Source organism: Pleurodeles waltl, chromosome 3_2, assembly GCF_031143425.1.
Source record: "Pleurodeles waltl isolate 20211129_DDA chromosome 3_2, aPleWal1.hap1.20221129, whole genome shotgun sequence".
Classification (NCBI taxonomy): Eukaryota; Metazoa; Chordata; class Amphibia; order Caudata; family Salamandridae; genus Pleurodeles; species Pleurodeles waltl.
In genome coordinates, this window is record NC_090441.1 from 117,859,096 (window position 1) to 117,877,139 (window position 18,044).

The window sequence follows — 18,044 nt, forward strand, 5'->3', positions numbered from 1 at the left end:
GTTTTCAAAAATAAATTGGGGTATTTCATTTCCTCTATTGACTTGCAGTGAAATGAGGAAAATTTCAGGAAAGCTATAAAAAGCCATTTTTGGCTTTAGAATCTCCTGCCTGAATCTGGTGTGTTGGCATGTATGGGAATATTATAAGGGCATGACATTGCTTATTGTGATATCATTAAGGGTAGGACATTCTCACTTTCTTTATACCGCCTGATACAGTTTACAGAAAAAAAAATACAAAACGTTTTTACATTTGAAGAACTAAAGTGCATTAATGTAAAAGCTGCCTGATTTCAAAAATTCAAAAGCAATTGTTCGGTTTCTTTAAACATAACTTTTCTGATCTTTTGGTCATGTTCACCATTCCAAGATGGCCATTAAGTTAAGCCGCGCACCTTACTGCGTACCAGACAACATCTTTTGCCACTGAAATAGGAGGAAGACCCTCCCCCTACTCGCTCATGAGTCTTTTGAAAAAGCGAACGTGTATCGTTAGTATAAGAGACTACCTTACCAAACCGGCACAGTGGCTGCTGTACAACGATATGTTGCTTTTAGAACTAGCAACGCAGATTAATTCAATATTATTTCTACCAAAATGAAAACAATAGTAGCTGCATACAATCGTACTTTTTTTTTTAGTATAAAGACTTTTGCCTTCTAAAACTGGTAAAATAAATTAGTTTTATTTTTTGTTGTGTTAAACAGTTTCTACTGATACAGTTTACTTTTTTATACAGGCAAGTAGGCAAACGTTCTAGGTTACAATGGCTGACTTATTTACGTAACCTTTACGGAAGTTCACGCGGCATTTCGCTTCTGCGCTTCCATTGGCAGATGCTCGAACTCCTCTTTGAGGCGATGGCGGCGCACAGTCAGTTGCTGCTGTTGTGCCTGCTTCCCCTGTGTTGGATGTTAGGGAATGAGGCTCAGCAAGGTCAGTGATGTTGCATTGTTATGGTGCCACACTGTCTTGCCGTTTGAAGGACAGCCCCTGTTTTATGAAAATAAATATCACATTATTTGCTCAGCCCCACTAAGTAGACTACCCCCCCACTTCCAAAGAGTTCACGGTTGGATTTATAATATGCTTCGCGTACCTTTCGTTACATGTTTTTAAAAAGTTGACTTTTTTGATTATTTGTCTCCTAATTATACTGTGTTTTCAATTGTAGCACGCAGTTTGCGCCAGTTCCTGGTTCCTACTTGTTAGCTCGGCCATTATTTTTGGTCTCGTATTAAGTATAAGTGACTGCTGCACTTCAACTAGCAACTTTATATCGGAATTACTAAGTAATAGTGTATTTCGTTTGTTAGCTTCTGCAGAAATAGGAGCAACAATAATTTATTTTGCGTATTTAGAAGCCTTGCTTTTGCTTTAACGTTCTCGGTGCTGCAATCTTTAATGGTTTATGTCACTGAGTATGAATAGAAGTTTATTTCCAAGGTTCTTCTTATTTTCCATATATTGGTTTTGCTCACAATTGTGTTCGTGTGCATTACGCTAAAATCACATTTCTTCCAAGCCATCAGTTCGAGTTTTAAAATGTTGTTGATTTAGTTGTTTTGTTAATGTTATTAACACGATGTGATTAATATACAGTTTAATCAAGATATTCTGTTGAGAAACTGTTTATTTTGATATTGGGCAACCTTGCCCCCAATTTCAAAATGCTATTAATTGCATGCAGCCATCTTATTCAGCGCACTACTGTCTTCTGTCCTTACCTCACCACGTACGAAGCACACAATAGCTTTTTTTTGTAAAAAATGGAAACGTGATGTTTCTTTTCTATGTACAACGTGACGCTTTGTCGAATGCTGTGTTAAAGAAGTTAATTGTAGGGCCTATTGGGACCATAGTGTGTCTGTATTGGGTGAAACCGTGTTTGCAAATTGTTTAACATATCATCTGCCAGTCATATCTGGAGGACACCAAGATGAGAATTGTATTATGTGAATCTGGAATTAGTAATAATGGCTTGGTTATTTACTGGTAATATCAATTACCCCAGGTCTTCTGTGCCACAGTCATTACTAGTGGGCTTGTCTCCTGTCAACAGATCCTCCATAGTCAAAACCACACACATTACAGTTTTCCATCCCTCCAAGATGGCGTCCTTCCAGTTTCTAAACTACTGATATCAAGTTGATGCCTACCCCTTATATCGAACCCCAATCTGAGATTGAAGCAATTATCTCCTGGGCTATGAGGGATGGCAACCCCTGACTATGATGAGGAAGACTTGGACTCAGACTAGTGAAACCATTACTTACTGGTGAAATTCATTACCATGATTTGTTGCCCCTAGTTCTAGTCATTACTGAATTACGGTGCCAGCCCACCACAGGAAGCACCTACCTAAGTGTCTTTTCTTTTTTCATGAACACATGGAGTAAAGCTTCCTCCCCCATCCCTACAGCATGTAAGTATCAAGTGTACTGAAAAGAAAAAGGTGCAGAATGAATACTCACTGGGAGTGAGGTAGGGACTCGTCCCAGTCCTCACTGAATGGGAATTCACAAGCAAACAGAATTTTGCACCGTGAAACACAGTACTTTATTACAGACCACCATTACTTCATTGCCATTTTGAGTACATGAACACAAAAATTGTCAGAAAGATTATAAATAACAACAAGGTGATAATGGTCAATGAATGTATGATGAGAAACCCACGTTACCGCTCTGCAGATTCCAGGACTGAAAACCCCACCAGCATCTGTCCGAGGTGCCGAGATTGGCCTAGTAGAATGGCCCTGAACTTGTGTAGGAGGTTGCTCCCCAACAGAATCATAAGCCTGTGAAAGAATCATTTGCCTCCCAAATCCATCTACTCATAGTAGAGGAAGAAACCTTCTTCCCTTTGTTGACATTACCAAAAGAAACAAAAATTGTGCGAAAGACAAAAATCCTGAGTATGGGTCAAATAACACAGAAGAGCTCTTTGAACATAAAGAGAGGAAAGATCATGACCCTGATAATCTATCCCTAAAATTGGAAACACAGTGTCGGGTAACACAATTTCTTGATCTAAATAGAACTTCGAAGACATCTTGGGAATGAGTTTGGAATCAGACTTAAGGATCACCCTGTCGGGAAGGATGGTAAGATATGGAACAGAAATCACTAGAGAGCCCAGATCCCCATTCACCCTAGTAGACGTAATGGTTAATAAAAAAAAACCATTTTTATTGTTAATCATCATAATAGGGCTGTGTCTAAGGGTTCAAAGGAATGTAACTGTAATCCCTGCAAAACAATGAGCGGATCCCAAACTGGTTACTTGACTGGAAGGGACAGTTTCTGCAAACAGAAACATTTTACCAACCTATGAACCAGGGGAGCAACATGGAGAAGTTCACTCCTGACTCTTTTAAATGCACAGATGGCCACCCGCCTTGCTGCTAAAGTAGAGGGAGCCAGATAAACAAAATCTCCTCTTGCAGGTAGTCCAAAATCTGAAGTGAGCCAACCAACAGAGGGTCCAAGGCCTTTTTCACACACCAGGCAGAAAAAGTATTCCAAAGCATCTGATAAGATGGCCTGGTCGACAATTTTCTGGATTTCTGAAGTTCTTCGGCAACTGGAACCGAACACTCAAAAGACACCAAACTCACTCTTTTAAGTTCCAGGCCCTCAGACCTAATCACTTCACCTGAATCAAAGATAGGAGAGGAAACTGAAGATGAGAAGAAGCAATTGGAAACCAAAATAACCTCCGCTTGGACAGGGGTATAAAAAGCAAGAACCATGGGTGATGTGGCAAAAAGAGAGTCACAAGAGTCAATGGTATCCTCCCTCACCGAATCTTCTGGTGCACCTTTGGGAGGAGGGGAAGAAAAGGGAAGGCATATAGAAGCCCCGCTGGCCAAGGCTGGCGACAGGCTGCCCGCGCCTGTGGACAATACATTTCCAAACAAAAAAGTGGAAGTAAGGAAGCCTGATGGGAGGTAAACAGATCCATCCTCGGGGATCCAAACAAATGACAAATTTGCTGAAACTGTGGAGTGCAAGATGGAATGATAGAGATGAGGGTAAATTCCGATTCAGATTGTTAGCATGAACGTTCAAGGATAGTCGGATATATGCTGCCTTCAGGGAGAGCACATGAGCCTCCGCCTATGAACAAATTTGAGTTGCCAGAGGGCTTAAGCAGGATTACATTGTCCCCTCCTGATGATTGAGGTAGCAGTGAGTCATCTGATTGTCAGTCCACATGACCACATCCCAACTCGCCAACTGTGACTGAAAAAAGCAGACTGCTTTTAAGACTGCAGCCAGTCCCCTCCAGTTGGATGATTGACAGCTCGCCTGAGCAGGCCGCTGCTCCTCCAGTCCAACAAGGCTGATTCCTACCCCCAGAGACTGGCATCTGTTGTCAACAGTAGCTGGACAGATAGTTGGATAGGGGTCCCCCATTCTCAAGATTGGGGTATGGAGCCACCATCTGAGCACCTGGCCTATTTCCTGAGTGACCTGCACTGGAAATTCGTACTGCTGGCTGGTTGGGTCTCAGTGTCCAAGGAGATGGTTCACTAATGGTTTCAAATGAAAATGGGCCCAAGGACCAACCCCGTTGTTGCTGCCATGAAACCCTGGAACTTTAACCAGAATCTCGCCGGAATCAATGACATCTGTAGTAGCTCACAAAGAGTCATCCGAAGAGACTGTATCCTATCCTGAGGGAAGAAACACCCCCTTTCTTGTGTGTCGAATAGTGCACTGATGAAACATCTGACCTGGGCTGGCACCAGGTTGGACTTCTGAGTGTTCAACTTGAAGCCGAGCTGCTGAAGAAGAGTTGTCATTGCCACCACCGCTACCCGAGCATTAAGAAAAGAGGAAGAAGAAACTAGGCAGTCATCGAGGTACATAAAAATGGAGAACCTGTTGATTTGTAAGGATTCTACCACAGGAGCCAGTGCTTTGGTGAAAGTCGGAGGTGACGTTGACATCCCGAACAGTAGAACTTGAAACTAGAAATGTATGTGATTCACACACAGCCCCAGGAAGGGTTGACTGTTGGAATTCACTGGTACATGAAAAGAAGCATTCTTGATGTCCACAGTTGCTAAAAATTCGCCCTTGTGAAGTAAAGGGATTATCTGACCATGGTGAATTTCTCCAGGTGGACTTAACGGTTGAATGGCTTGAGATTCAGGATGGGGCAGAATCCCATCAGGTTTTTTGACTGGAAGAAAAGGGTGAATAAAACCCCTCCCCTTTTTGGTGATGCAAGACTGGAATTACTGCCTTCTCTAGAAGTAATTTTTCCCACACCTAACCACATAGCTTCTTTCTTTGTGATGTCTTTTGATTAGACAGTAATCCTAAACACCAGGACTGGAGGAATCTTCTTGAAACCTTCTTGATTATTGAAAGGGCCCACTAATCCTCTACCTGGGCCCACCATTGGGGAAGAAAATTCTGAAGCCTGGCTCCCACTGCCAGATAGTCTGGGTTTTGTTGGCAAGCGAGTCACCGTGAGGGCGGCCGTGAAAGGGAAAAGAGCGTTTCACCTCCTACCACTCTTGATTCTGTGTTTGGACTAAGGACTTATTGCCAGGAAGAAACTCAGAAGGTTTTTAAATCTTCTCTTCTGCAGATTATGAAATCATCTCATAAAGTTAATTGGAGCAGTTTCAATCCAGTAAACAGGAGTTTTTGCACTAGAGATCGTTGAGTTGATTCCAGTTTTTAAGGCTTCATCTAAAGGGTATCCTGTCCAGCTACTGCTGTCCCTGAAGACAAAAGCCCACAAGTTATCAAAGGTAACATCTGAAAGAAACTGCAATACAACCTCCATCTGGACCAGAATCTATGTAGGGTCAGCTTTTTCTTGGAGACAATGAAATAATTTCTGAAAATCCTTCAACTGGACCTCAGAGGCGTATGCCACATATGAACTGGCTCTCACCCCAAAATGGGCAGCCACAAAAGTCCTTTTAAGAGAGGATTCAATCTTTCTGTAAAGAAGGTCTGATGAAGTAGCTTCCTCACAGGAGAGGAGAGGGATGAGGATGATGCCATTGAAGGAAGACTCAAAATGACCCTTGGTACTTGGGGAATTTGCTCATAAAAATGTTCCACCAGATAACGTTTATGGAGAAAGCAAAGGATATTGTGTTTGTTGACATCTTTTCATTCCTTTACAACAAAGTCCTTGATAACGTCATGGAAAGGGAGTTCAATTTAGACAGTCCCTCTGTATTGGGCTTAAAAACCATCTTCCTCCACAGTCTTTGGGGAAAGCCAAGATCTTTCCTAATGTACCCAAGCCTATCACACAGCACCTTCCTCTTCACTTATTCCCCCAAGAGAAGCATCAGGCTTATCATCCTGATCCATACACTGTTTCTTCAATTGGGCATCATTAACAGCCTCATCAACAGCCTGTTTATTGAGGTGCTGAAAATCTAATTTGCTCAAGAAGTTTGGTGTGTGTGATCATTCTCCAGCTCTTCAATATGTTTATACTTCTCTGTGTGTTTCCTAGGACCAGCAGTCTCCATCCTCGGTCTATCCAAAGCAAGATAGACTGTATTTAGCTCCTTCCAATTTGAAAAATGTGTTGACTGCGAAACTGACCATTTCCCTTGAGGTGTCACACCTTCCAGAATGGCACCTCAGTCTAGCTTGCTTGCTGGCATCTGTAGTTACTACTTTCATTGAAGAAAAAGCTGATTCCTGTTCAAATTCTCACCCTTCATCCACCAACCCAGATTCTCCTGTATCTGAACACTCACTGGAACCCTCGTCATAAAATCCTGAGAAATCGTCTCCCAGTGACCAAACAAATGGCTCCCAGTGACCAAATAAAAGGTGGATCAATGGGTATAAGAGGAGGCAGGCTCAAGGGAGAGCTACCAGTGTTGATGCCATATGCCATGATGCCTTGTATCCTCAACCACTGTCTCACAGTAGGAGCAGAGTCTGCCAAGAAAGACTCAGTCTTCGCTTTGATGTTGAGCTTTCTGTCCTCCGGAAAGAAAACCTTTCCGTCTTCTGTCATGAAATGAGCATTGATGAAATGTAAGCCCTGTGTTGGGATAATGCAGGATTCTTTGAGGTTTAACAAACATCTTTGATCTTGCACGATTCTGTATACATCTTGAACATGGGGCAAGGCCTTAGAAAATGAAGAACAAGAGATCAGTCAGTCATCCAAATAAGAAAGTACTTGGATTCCTTTAGAATGTAAAACCCATATCAACTGAGCCATACCTTTAGTAAATACCCTCGGACAAGATGGGAGACCAAATGGGAGTACCTAAAATTGATAATGTTAATCCTACACACTCAAGCGTAGGAGCATTTGCAAACTGGTTTGGATCAGAATATGTAGCTAGGCATCTAGAAGATCCAGTGATGTCAAGAAATCTCCTTGTTTGATGAGTGGAAAAATCTCTTGCAGAGTTGTCACCCTGAATTTGGTATAGCGAATCTACTAGTTCTGTCTTGATATCCTACGCAAGCCTGAATTCACCAGATGACTTAACAGGAAGAGAATCGTTTTGACTACCCTTCTACTCTGGTGGTTCTACTCCACTGAAGCATATTGTTTTCCTGTTTTTGCAGACAGCAGGGTCACACAAAATAAATCTGGTGGCTGTGTGGAGAAACTGAGTCTACCAGGTCTGCCCCTCAGGACCTCAACTAACTAGACTGCTGAAGAAGAGCTTCTGAGTTTACAATTATTGCTGGACCGCTCTGTAGCCAGAGCACAAAGAGGCAGACAAAGTGGTAAGAATGCATGCCGTGCTTCCGCATTGCCTTCAGATACACATGGTCAGATCCTGACTCGCCATACAAGCTTGCTGATGCAGGCCTCTGACTTTGCAGTGATCCATTAAAGCAGGATCTTGACATTTTGAGACAATGCTCCAGGAAGATAAGAAACAGGAAGTGATAAGCATCAACTTCCTTTTTATATAAGTAGGTTGGGAACAGGAAGTCGGCTATCTTGAAGGGGTGGGAAACTGGAAGGTGTGGTCTTTTTAGCAGTACTGTCAACAAGAGACAAGCTCACTGGCAATGGCTGGGGCGAGCAAGATCGACTATGAGGTAATGTGATTTCAAACTGTAATGCTCTTTCTTTGAAATGATTGGTTGAGTTCATGGGTTGTTTGCAAATATGCATCAAATGTATGGTTTGCTTTTTGTAATCTCCTGTAAAGGAGGCCACATCCTAAGGGTTGTGGGTTCACTCCCCTGATATTTAGAAGGCAAACCTATGTTGGTCTGGCATCTGGTTTATGACTAATTTTACTTGAGCCAAACTATACAATGTACTGCTATTTTATTATTTTTATTTTGTCCTGAGCTTCATGCTATTTCTTGATTTTAAATGACCAATTGACTGACTTCTAACCGTGTATTTTGCTTTCTGTAAATATTTAAACTTTTTAGTAAACATTCGTAGTTTGATTATAATACATGTCTGTCTTTATTATGAAGCCTAATGTGCTTTACATTTAATTCTGAAAATGTTATTTAATGTTGAATTAGTTTGAATGACCAGATCAAATAACTCTTGGCAGCCAGTGGTAGACAAAAGTATTGTACAAACTACAACCCAGATGTGAGGGAATATACATGTGGCAATATTTACCATCCCCATTGCATTAGCCAACAGCATGGCATTGTCATCTTGGAGATGCATTGTTTCCTCTTTTACCCTCCTGTATCTGCACATTCGAGAATATGTGATGTCACTATGTGCCATCTTTGCGTTTGAAGAAATGAACCAGTGGCATGATTGATTGTGAGTGTGAGGTTATTTCTGTCATACGTATGGGTTATTAGTGCTGTTTCCTATTAAGCTATAGTTGACTCACCATGTAAAACTGCACTGACTATTTGGAAATTATGTACGCTTTCTCTGCACCTCCAAGCCCTCCTTTTCACACATTAAGCCTTACACTTGTAGGGCATTATATTGTGTTTGGAGTGTTTACACTCTCTTTCTAAAAATTATTTTTTCTCTTTATCTGTTTATTGAAGCTGTCACTCCATGTACGTACAAGACAGTGTAAGTCTGATAAATCTTGCTTATCTGTCACATCACGTTCCTCAGCTCCTCTTCTGAGGACATCTCTGCCATGTTTTGCGGCCGTAGGATGTAGGCTGGTTTGCATTTTTGATAAGTCTGTGTGGAGATGTTACCAGGACTATTAGGACAAGATCTGGACCACTCAAACAAACAAGGGCTCTGCAAAGAGAAAACACATTGGCAGACCACCCGAAATTGAAATACCCACAAAAGATATCCCTCCCTTGAGATCTTTGTTCTGTTACTCGGGTTACAGACCTGAAATTCAAAGCATCATGCAGAAACTAAAACATTCATGTCCACCCCCCAGGAATAATAAGGCAGCAAGAAAGATTTGGGAATAAATAGGCTGCAATCGTATTTTATTTCCACAATGGAATTAGCTAAATGTCTTTGTTGGTACTTTATTTGCAACGCTTTTTTTTATTACAAGTCAAGGGGAGTCTGATACTAAAAGACTGGCTGCTCTTAAATGAAGATCTGAAGATGTATAGGCTCTGGAGTACAATATGGTCATTAGAATGTTGATGGTAGGCTTCACCTATCTACTGGCTATACCCCTCCCATCCACAAGCCTTCTCTCATGCTTGCACATCCAGGTCTGAGCCCCAATTACACTGCTCCCTCAACCTTTGACTGGGCCTTACGATCAGAAGGAAGCAATTTTCACATGTCCCTGTACAAAAGCCTGTTGGGGCCCCCACTTCTCCTAGTTGCTAATTCTATGTTATGCTTATTCAAGGCAAGGCAGAAGAGGAGGTAGGCGGGTTTCTGCATTTTTCCCAACAAGTGCCATACCTGAAGCTCCTTAATATTGTGGATACCTTACAAGGTATTTTGAAAGTTATGCTCCTACAAAAATGGTTGTATTTCCCCTGGCTTGACTGACTGACAGGAGGTTACTCCTGATGATGATGGGGTTAGGTTAGGTGCACAGGAGAAGCCCCATACTTGCATTTTAATATGCTTTTCAGCCCACCTGGCTCCACAGGACCATTCATCATTGACATTGTTCTACATGTAGGAGTTAGGTCTGTTGGAACTTGGTGGTGATCTGCTTGAGCTTGTAAATGTTAAAGTGTTTTGGGGGGGTTTAGATTTTTGCGAAAAAATAATGAGGATGAATAATGATTTTTGTATTGAATTTAGTGTGTAAATGATAACCAGTTACAGTTGAAATGAGTTTAATATATTGTATAAACGTGTGTGTAATAACATGTTTTGGTTAGGCCATATTTGGTGGAAAACTCAATTTTGTTTATATGGTTGTCTGCTGCTCACTTCTGTCTCTTCCACCTCCTGTCTTGTTCCTCGACACATCTTCTCTCCCCACAGGCTCCTCAGAAGCAAAGACAAGTGATGTAATAGGGTTTTCCTTTGTGTGCTTGTGAATTGATTTCCTTGTGTTCCTAATGTTGCAGATTCTGAAGGTTCTTCTGCTGTAGTTCTGTTGCTATGCTTAGTATTCCTCCACTGGCATATAGCCTATTGCTTAGAAACGTTTCATATTAGTTGATCTTCCTATGACAGCATGATGCTCGAGGCTTTCTTAAAAGTAGGATAGTGTTATGCAGTTGTGATGTGCTGTACTCCGATTTGCTCAATATTTGCTACTGTTGGCCATGCCACAATGAAACTGCACTTATGTATTTGTAATTTTGGGCCTTTATGGCATTTACCATTTATTGTGACCGCTTTTTTTTGGAGATTTTGTACTAAAACCCTTTATATTTTCTCTGATCTAGAAGTCTGTTATTGAGTTGCTTAATTGCTACTCTGCTAAACTAATGTTGGGACTGTTGATGGGGAGGGTGCCTATTGTAGCAACATCAACCCTGGAGCTCAATCACCAGAGGTACATTTTGGGTGTTTTGTATTTTGGGGTATCCTGAATTTTGGTGTACTATGTCTGCTCCCACACCACCAACAGATTTCTCCTTACGTTCATTCTTTGTTGCGACTGTCAGAAGCCCTTCCCTATTATATGTTTTAACCACCTAATCCCTTACGTGTGTGAGAGGCAATTCACTGGGATGAAGCTAGTGTGATAAGGTCAGCAACCCCATCTCACCCCCATCCACTTGTATGAGACCATTCTATAGTGCAAATGAGGGGTTCCCCTCAGCATGATGTTTGTGCCTTCTATGCAGACTTACCAGTGACTTCATGGAAGGCGCTAAACACCTTTGAGACTGAGAAAAGAATTCCACTTGGGTCCCGATAATGAAACGATAAACCTTTAAAATGGGGGCAAAATGCTTTCAAGTGGCTGATTGGTCACTTGTGTAAACTACACATTTGATAAGTGAATGCATTAAGGGTTTTATATAACTGAAACAAAGAGCTGTCTTCTCCTATGTACTTCTCATTGCATTTTTTAATGTCCAAAAATGACTGTGAATTGAACTAAAATAGCGGTCACCTCATGTTTGGTGCACAATTCACCGATGTAACTCAAGCCAAATATTTCTTTTGGCCTTTAAAATTTATGTTGTTTGTACTTGTAGTATATTTGCTGCCCTATTTCAGTGTAATGTATAAAGAAGTAATTGCATAGGTCCCATAAAATCTATGCATGTGCTAAATATGAATTGTGTTTATTTTAGAGGAAAAAATAATGTAATTATTTTATTTTGTCTCAAATACAACAATATGGGCCGATGATAAAAGTTTTGTTAACAGGTATCCAAATAAATAATGCTTGATGAGAATATTAGTCAACCAGTTTGATATTGATTGTTAAATACTTCCGTTGGGTGGTCTGGGGTGTGGAATTCCTATAGCCACCGCCCAGGGCATATTGCTTGGGGTCAAGGGCAACAAGTTTTGATGTTTATTTTGTCCTTGGGACAAGTAGGCCCAACCCCCTGCAGCACAAACCCTTTGGCGGACAGTTTACAGGACCTTGTTATGGAGCAGGAAAGGGAATTGTTTGCAGTTGATGTAATATTTGTGTCCATATGTTTATTCTTGTTTTTATGGTTCATTAATGTGAAGCCTTTATTGTTAGGGTGAGTGTTCTAAATACATGGTGTAAGCTCGGACTGCACTACTGCCAGTGATTCCAGTAAAAAAATGTGTACACACGTTCGCAAATTTTAACAATATGAAGCTACATGTAATGTTCCCAGAATGCTGTCTGATTAGATGCAAATATTTTCAGAAGCTTGAAAGCAAGAGTGAGGATTCTTTGCTTTAAAAATAAAATGCTCACAAAAAATGCAACTAGGGAAAAAAACGTTTTGTTAAATTACTGTGAACTTTTTGGTACTATTTCCTTGAAGCATAATTCAGTAAAATGTTTTGATGCATGTTAATATTTACAAAAATGTTCATAATGGGAAATGCTAAACCAGTTTGAACACGCTTATGGCAAATATGAAAATAACCAAGCACTAGCAAAGCCAATAGGTCTGAAATCGGTGGTCAGTTTTTTGGTTTCATCAATGCACGTCTTATTTTGACATGACCTTTGAAAAACATTATTATTGTGGGAGCTGTCTTATTTTGACATGACCTTTGAAAAACATTATTGTTGTGGGAGCTATGAGACCCTCACGGGTGAGTAGTGCGCTTTACAAATCCCCTGGTTGATTGATTGATTGGCTCTTCAACATTGTAACAGACATTGGCAGAATGGGAAAATATTTTTTGATCTAAAAAAAGCACACATTTCTACAGTAGTTTCTGGCACTGAACAAAACTACTTTGTGTGCCGATATGCTCCTTGTGAAAGAGCAGAATGCTATCACTCACAGCGAATGCAGCTAACAGATGAAGAGAGAGAAATAGAATTTTAATAAAAACAAAAGGCCTTGGTTAACACCAGACCTAATTAGGGGACCAATTGTTAAAGAAAGTCAAAATTGTGCACCCATGGTATTTGCATTTGCATTAGTGTAGATTAAAATATTTTTTGAAGTCACAAGAATTTACAGAAGTACACCAGGAAATCATACTCCTAGATAATATTTGTGAACTGTATTTTAACATGAGCAAAGATGCATGTGTAGATTTGCTAATTTGAAAATATGTTGAGTGCTTATAGGTTCACTTTCCCTCGAACCACTTTTTTCCTTAACCCTGGAAGAAGCTATATTTGTGCCCTTGTCAGGAGTAAATAGCCAATCGTTCCCAATATGTGAAAAGATTAGAGAAGACATAAAACATGAAATTTAGTAGGTTTGCACAGAGTCAAAAGGACATTCCAACCCTGAAACCTTTGTTTATCACTACCTCCAGCCCAAGTATGTAGATCTGCAGAAAGGTGGGGAAAATAAGGGCATTGCTAGTATTCCCTGGGATAATCAGAGAGACTATTATTAGAGCTCTTATATAATAAGATTTCTGCCTTAATTTGTCGCCGCTGTGCTCGGGACCAAAGGGACAGGTAGATCATTTTTTTACAGGACAAGTAGCTTTTTGAAAGAACATGCCCCATGGACAAGTAGATATTTTATTAAATTCCACACCCCTGGTGGTTTACAGACTAAACATCTACTTAATTTGCTTTTCTGATCACTGCATACTTTATGTAAACCACTTCTACACTGATTATGTATTTGGAGTTACTCTGAACCAATAAAAAGGAGGCATACTTTACAAAGATTATGGCCTAATGGTTTCTTAATTTCCAAATTCAGTATGGCCTTTGATTCATTTTGGCATTATGTTTTCTCACTGTTACTTCTGCTGGATAGTGTTTTTTTTTTTTAAACCTGAATAGTAATAGGCTGTGAGTTCGAATTATGTAGTGTAAAATGCAGGTCATCTGACATTCCTAGCTCACCCTTTAGTGGGGAAAATTGTCTCATTATATATAATTTAAACATTTGAGCACCACTTCCAGTGCTGATAAAAGTGTTTGAGAGAATGGATAATCTGGGTAAAATGTGTAAAATTACAGTTCAGAATTCTTCATTGTCCCACTGTTTATGTCACATGTTGTTGCTGTGCTTTATAACTGGAAACTCTCAATGAGAGACACACAGTGCAAGAATGATATTTAAACTCTTTCCTGGTTAATTTGAGGCCCAAACATGATCAATTCTTGCTTCCTAGGTTAAGCATAGCCTGTTTTCTACCCCTCTGACTGGCTCCATGTATTCTTCCACAAGTGCTCACTTTCTGGGAACTGTTTTTTTCTTTTTCAGGATGCGTTCTGCGAGAGTACATGTGTTTTCAGTTTTCTCCCTTGTATGCTAGTTCACAGCAGTAAACTTGCTGTATTTCTTTGAAAATGTTTCCTCCCTTCTGTCTTTCTGCTTGACTGACTCTACTTATCTCTGCCACTACCCGTTCATTAATCGCACATGCATGTGAGGAACAATGTTCTTTCTCTGAGCTTATTTATTGTGGTCAGTGCTCTTTAGCAATGGCATATCTTGAACGAACTCCGTGCTCATTTTCATGCCCATGCCATAGATGCTGGAAGTAGGGGATTTGGAGCGAGGTGAAGCAACCCCAAAATAAACATGCAGAGTTCTGAAGTTGAATGAGCAATAAAGAGGTCTTTAAATTTTGTTTTTATCTTGTCTCATTTGCTGTGTGTTCAAAGACAGAGGTCAAATGTCAGACTCTTTTGACAAATTGCTGTTTATTCATTTAAATGGAAGCTTGGTGTTTACTTTTCTTTCACTGCTTGCAAATTGTGCTGATGTGAAAAGGCTGTAGGGTTTTCTAGCACACAACAAACATGAAAGGCATGTAAATGAACTGTACAGATATTTCAGAATATATCAGAACTGGGAAAGCACAAATGAAGCACATTTTAAAAATAATTTTGAAGTGTGGTGAAAACAAAGTTTTTAACACAATCAAAACAAATCCATACACTAGGTGATGCCAATTTCTACACATTATCGATTGTGTGCTATAGTTATATCAGCAGAGCTATATGTCTGTGCAATTGTAATAGTAATTTAAATGGAAAATATGTTGTGTGTAACAACAGTGCACAACCACAGCATGCTTCAATGATATATTTGTATCGGGGTGCTCCAAAATGTACCACTAGCTACATACCACATCCTTACATACATGCTCCTGTGTAATAAGTAATTTCAAAACTTTTCTTATAGCATTTGAAAATGATGACCTCATGGTTCAGCTGCCAGGAGGAAAGTTTAAAATGGGAACCGACTCCCCTGACAGCAAGGATGGTGAAGGGCCTATCAGGGAAGTGAAAATCAAGTCATTTTCCATTGACAAATACCCTGTAACCAACAAGGAGTTCAGGTTAGTACTGTAATGACAGTATTTCCTCTCAGACAGATCACCAGCAATGGTGAAAACATTTCTCACATTGTAAGACTGCTTGTAATGCCCAAACACAAGCCAGGGATGATTTTGATGCCTGCATGCATACATGGCTGAAATCCCAATAAAGCCCACTACTGTTTGAAATACCTTCACATTTTCCAAGACAGTTTTGCATGCCCATGCATTAACAAAAGGCTTTGAAATACTTACACACAACTCTAAACTGTCCGGTGAATAAAGGCCTTACATTTTTGCTTTTCTTATTTTAATAGTTTTTTTCTTGAGCAAAGCTGACAATTTGATTTAAGCATGTTTATGGAAGAGATATCTGTGCATGAAATGTGTGTCCATGTTCCATTATAGAAAATTGAGTATCTCTTGGTGGGGCCACAGCCCAGGGTCATAAGTTTAGTTTGGCTGTGGTTGAGTTCAAGCCCATAGTCAGCACAAAACGAACTAAACTTATCCACAAGTACCTGGAGACCCATAGGAGTTCTGGAGATCAGGAGGGAATCATCAGCAAATAGCAAAATTGGAATTTTGTGGTTATTCAAGGATGGAGCATCATTTTGGCAGTTGGTAACGACTTGCACCACCTCATTGATAAACAATGTAAATAGCGTTGGGGCAAGAACACAGCCCTGACGCACCCCTCTCCTAATCTCTATTTTGTCGGTGAGATCCCCCTGATTACCCCATCTGACTTGTGCAAATGTTTTTTCATGTAATCTTTTAATTAAATGCACTAAGTTTCCTGGGGTACCGATTTTGTTTAATACTCCCCAAAGTTTCTCTCTTGGGACAAGATCGAATGCAGATCTCAGATCTACAAAGGCAACATAAAGTTTTTGCTTAGATAGGGTGACATACTTCCAAAATAGTAATGACAGTCTGAAGACTTGGTCCATGGTATTAGTTTTAGGCCGAAAACCGGCCTGTAAGGGGGATAAAATTTGGTTATCTTGGATCCAATCGGTAAGCCTATCTAAGACTTGCTTAGCAAACGTCTTCTGGAGGATATCAATAAGGCTGATTGGACGGTAGTTTGCAGGTGAACCTACGTCACCCTTTTTATAAATCGGTATTATTTCTGCGCCACGCCAAGAATCTGGAATAGGGCTACCAGCTGCTATGGCATTAGACAATAAATTGATGTACCATGCCCATATCTTTGGTTCTGATTTAAACAGGTCCCCTGGGATCTTATCTGGACCAGGGGCTTTAGCTGGCCTCAAAGAATTGATTGCAGCTGTTGTTTCGGCTAAGGTAAAAACAATGCTCTCAGTTGAAGTCATGTTAACAGCCCAACACTCATCGTATCCAGGATCCTCCGGAGCTTGCGGTGCAGGCAGAGCGTATATTCTAGAAAAATAGGACATCCATCTTTCGGGCTGTATATACATACCGATGTCATCATTGCCCCTTTTCGAACTAGAGGTCAACAGCCGCCAAAAGGAACTATCATCTTTGTATTTGACTGCTGCAAGCAGCTTCTGCCATATCTCATTATCCCAATCTTTTTTTGCTTGTTTCAGGGCATTAGCATACCTACGTCAGGCCTCTTTAATAGCCACTTGGGTAGAGTTTTTTACAGCCTCGTTTAAATTAGATCTTGCTCGCACACAATCCTGATTGTACCATTCTCTACGGGGGGTATCAGCAGGTCTCGATTTGGAAGGGGTTTCCCTATAGAAGATACCCTGTAGGGAATCCACCAATTTAATGTGGATAGCCATAATGGGAATGTCAGGGGCTTCTTGTTCCTCATAATCTACGAAGAGTTTTAAAAATATTGAATATATTTCCCCAATCAAGTACGGATTGGATTCAACCTTTGGCCAGCAGACCCGAGAACGTCTATGGTTCAGGTAAGGGAGTGGGACATTAGTGATCATTGTGTGCTGGACTCTTAAAAATGCATGGTTGGTCAGTACAAGGCACAGAGGATTATGATCGCTATCCAAGCGAGATAAAATTTCCATGTCCAGTGAACTTGACCATAGCCTAATGTCCACCAGGGTATAATCAATAGTACTAAAGGAAAGCCCTCGCTTGAAAGTGATGGCTCGCTCTGAATCAGATTTAGTGCGGCCGTTACATTCTCTCAGGCCATATTTCAGGCAAAGGGAAGACAACTGAGATGCATCACAGGAAACGGGAGAAAACGCCAATTCCTTAGGTATGGTAAGCTCCATAGATTATTTGGGGGTGAGAATTAGCAACAACCTGCATTGGGGGCCCCAAATCGATAAAAGCTTAGCTCTTCTGGCACAGAGATCTGGGGCCATTTTACGCTTCCACAAGTCTACCTCTGAGAGAGTGATTACTCCAACTATTAAAATTTACCGAGCAAAGGCACAGAGCGCTGCGGTCTATGGGGCTGAAATTTGGGGGTCCTCGAACACTGGCAAGCTAGCAGTGGGGGAAAACAACTTTGTAAGGTCAATCTTGGCCTGTCCTCGCAGTACCCCACTGCTGCCAATGTTCTGGGACCTCGGCCTTCCACGCATCTCAGATGTAATTGCCCTACGACCATTGCTTTTCTGGGTCCGTGTATGGACCACCCCTGAGCTATCCACATACAATGAGTCTATTCAAGACATTCTAGATAGACCAAATGTACTTACCATTTCCTGGTTCAACTACATCTCAAAATGGTTTCATAGATTGGGTCTTAGTGAGTTTTGGAGTCATCCAGAAAGTATAAGGAAGGATCAGAAGAATCATC

At 40.7% G+C, this 18,044-nt stretch overlaps 1 protein-coding gene across 1 annotated transcript in view; it reads left to right on the top strand.

The window, feature by feature from the left end:
* Window positions 1-814: 814 nt before the first annotated feature.
* The window catches only part of SUMF2 (sulfatase modifying factor 2), an 88,797-nt gene continuing 71,567 nt past the window's right edge, over window positions 815-18,044 (top strand). The window contains exons 1-2 of the mRNA XM_069226943.1: window positions 815-937; window positions 15,136-15,292. Of these exons, the coding sequence (XP_069083044.1) occupies window positions 838-937; window positions 15,136-15,292 (257 nt within the window). The 5' untranslated portion in view covers window positions 815-837. The remainder of the gene's footprint in view (window positions 938-15,135; window positions 15,293-18,044) is intronic.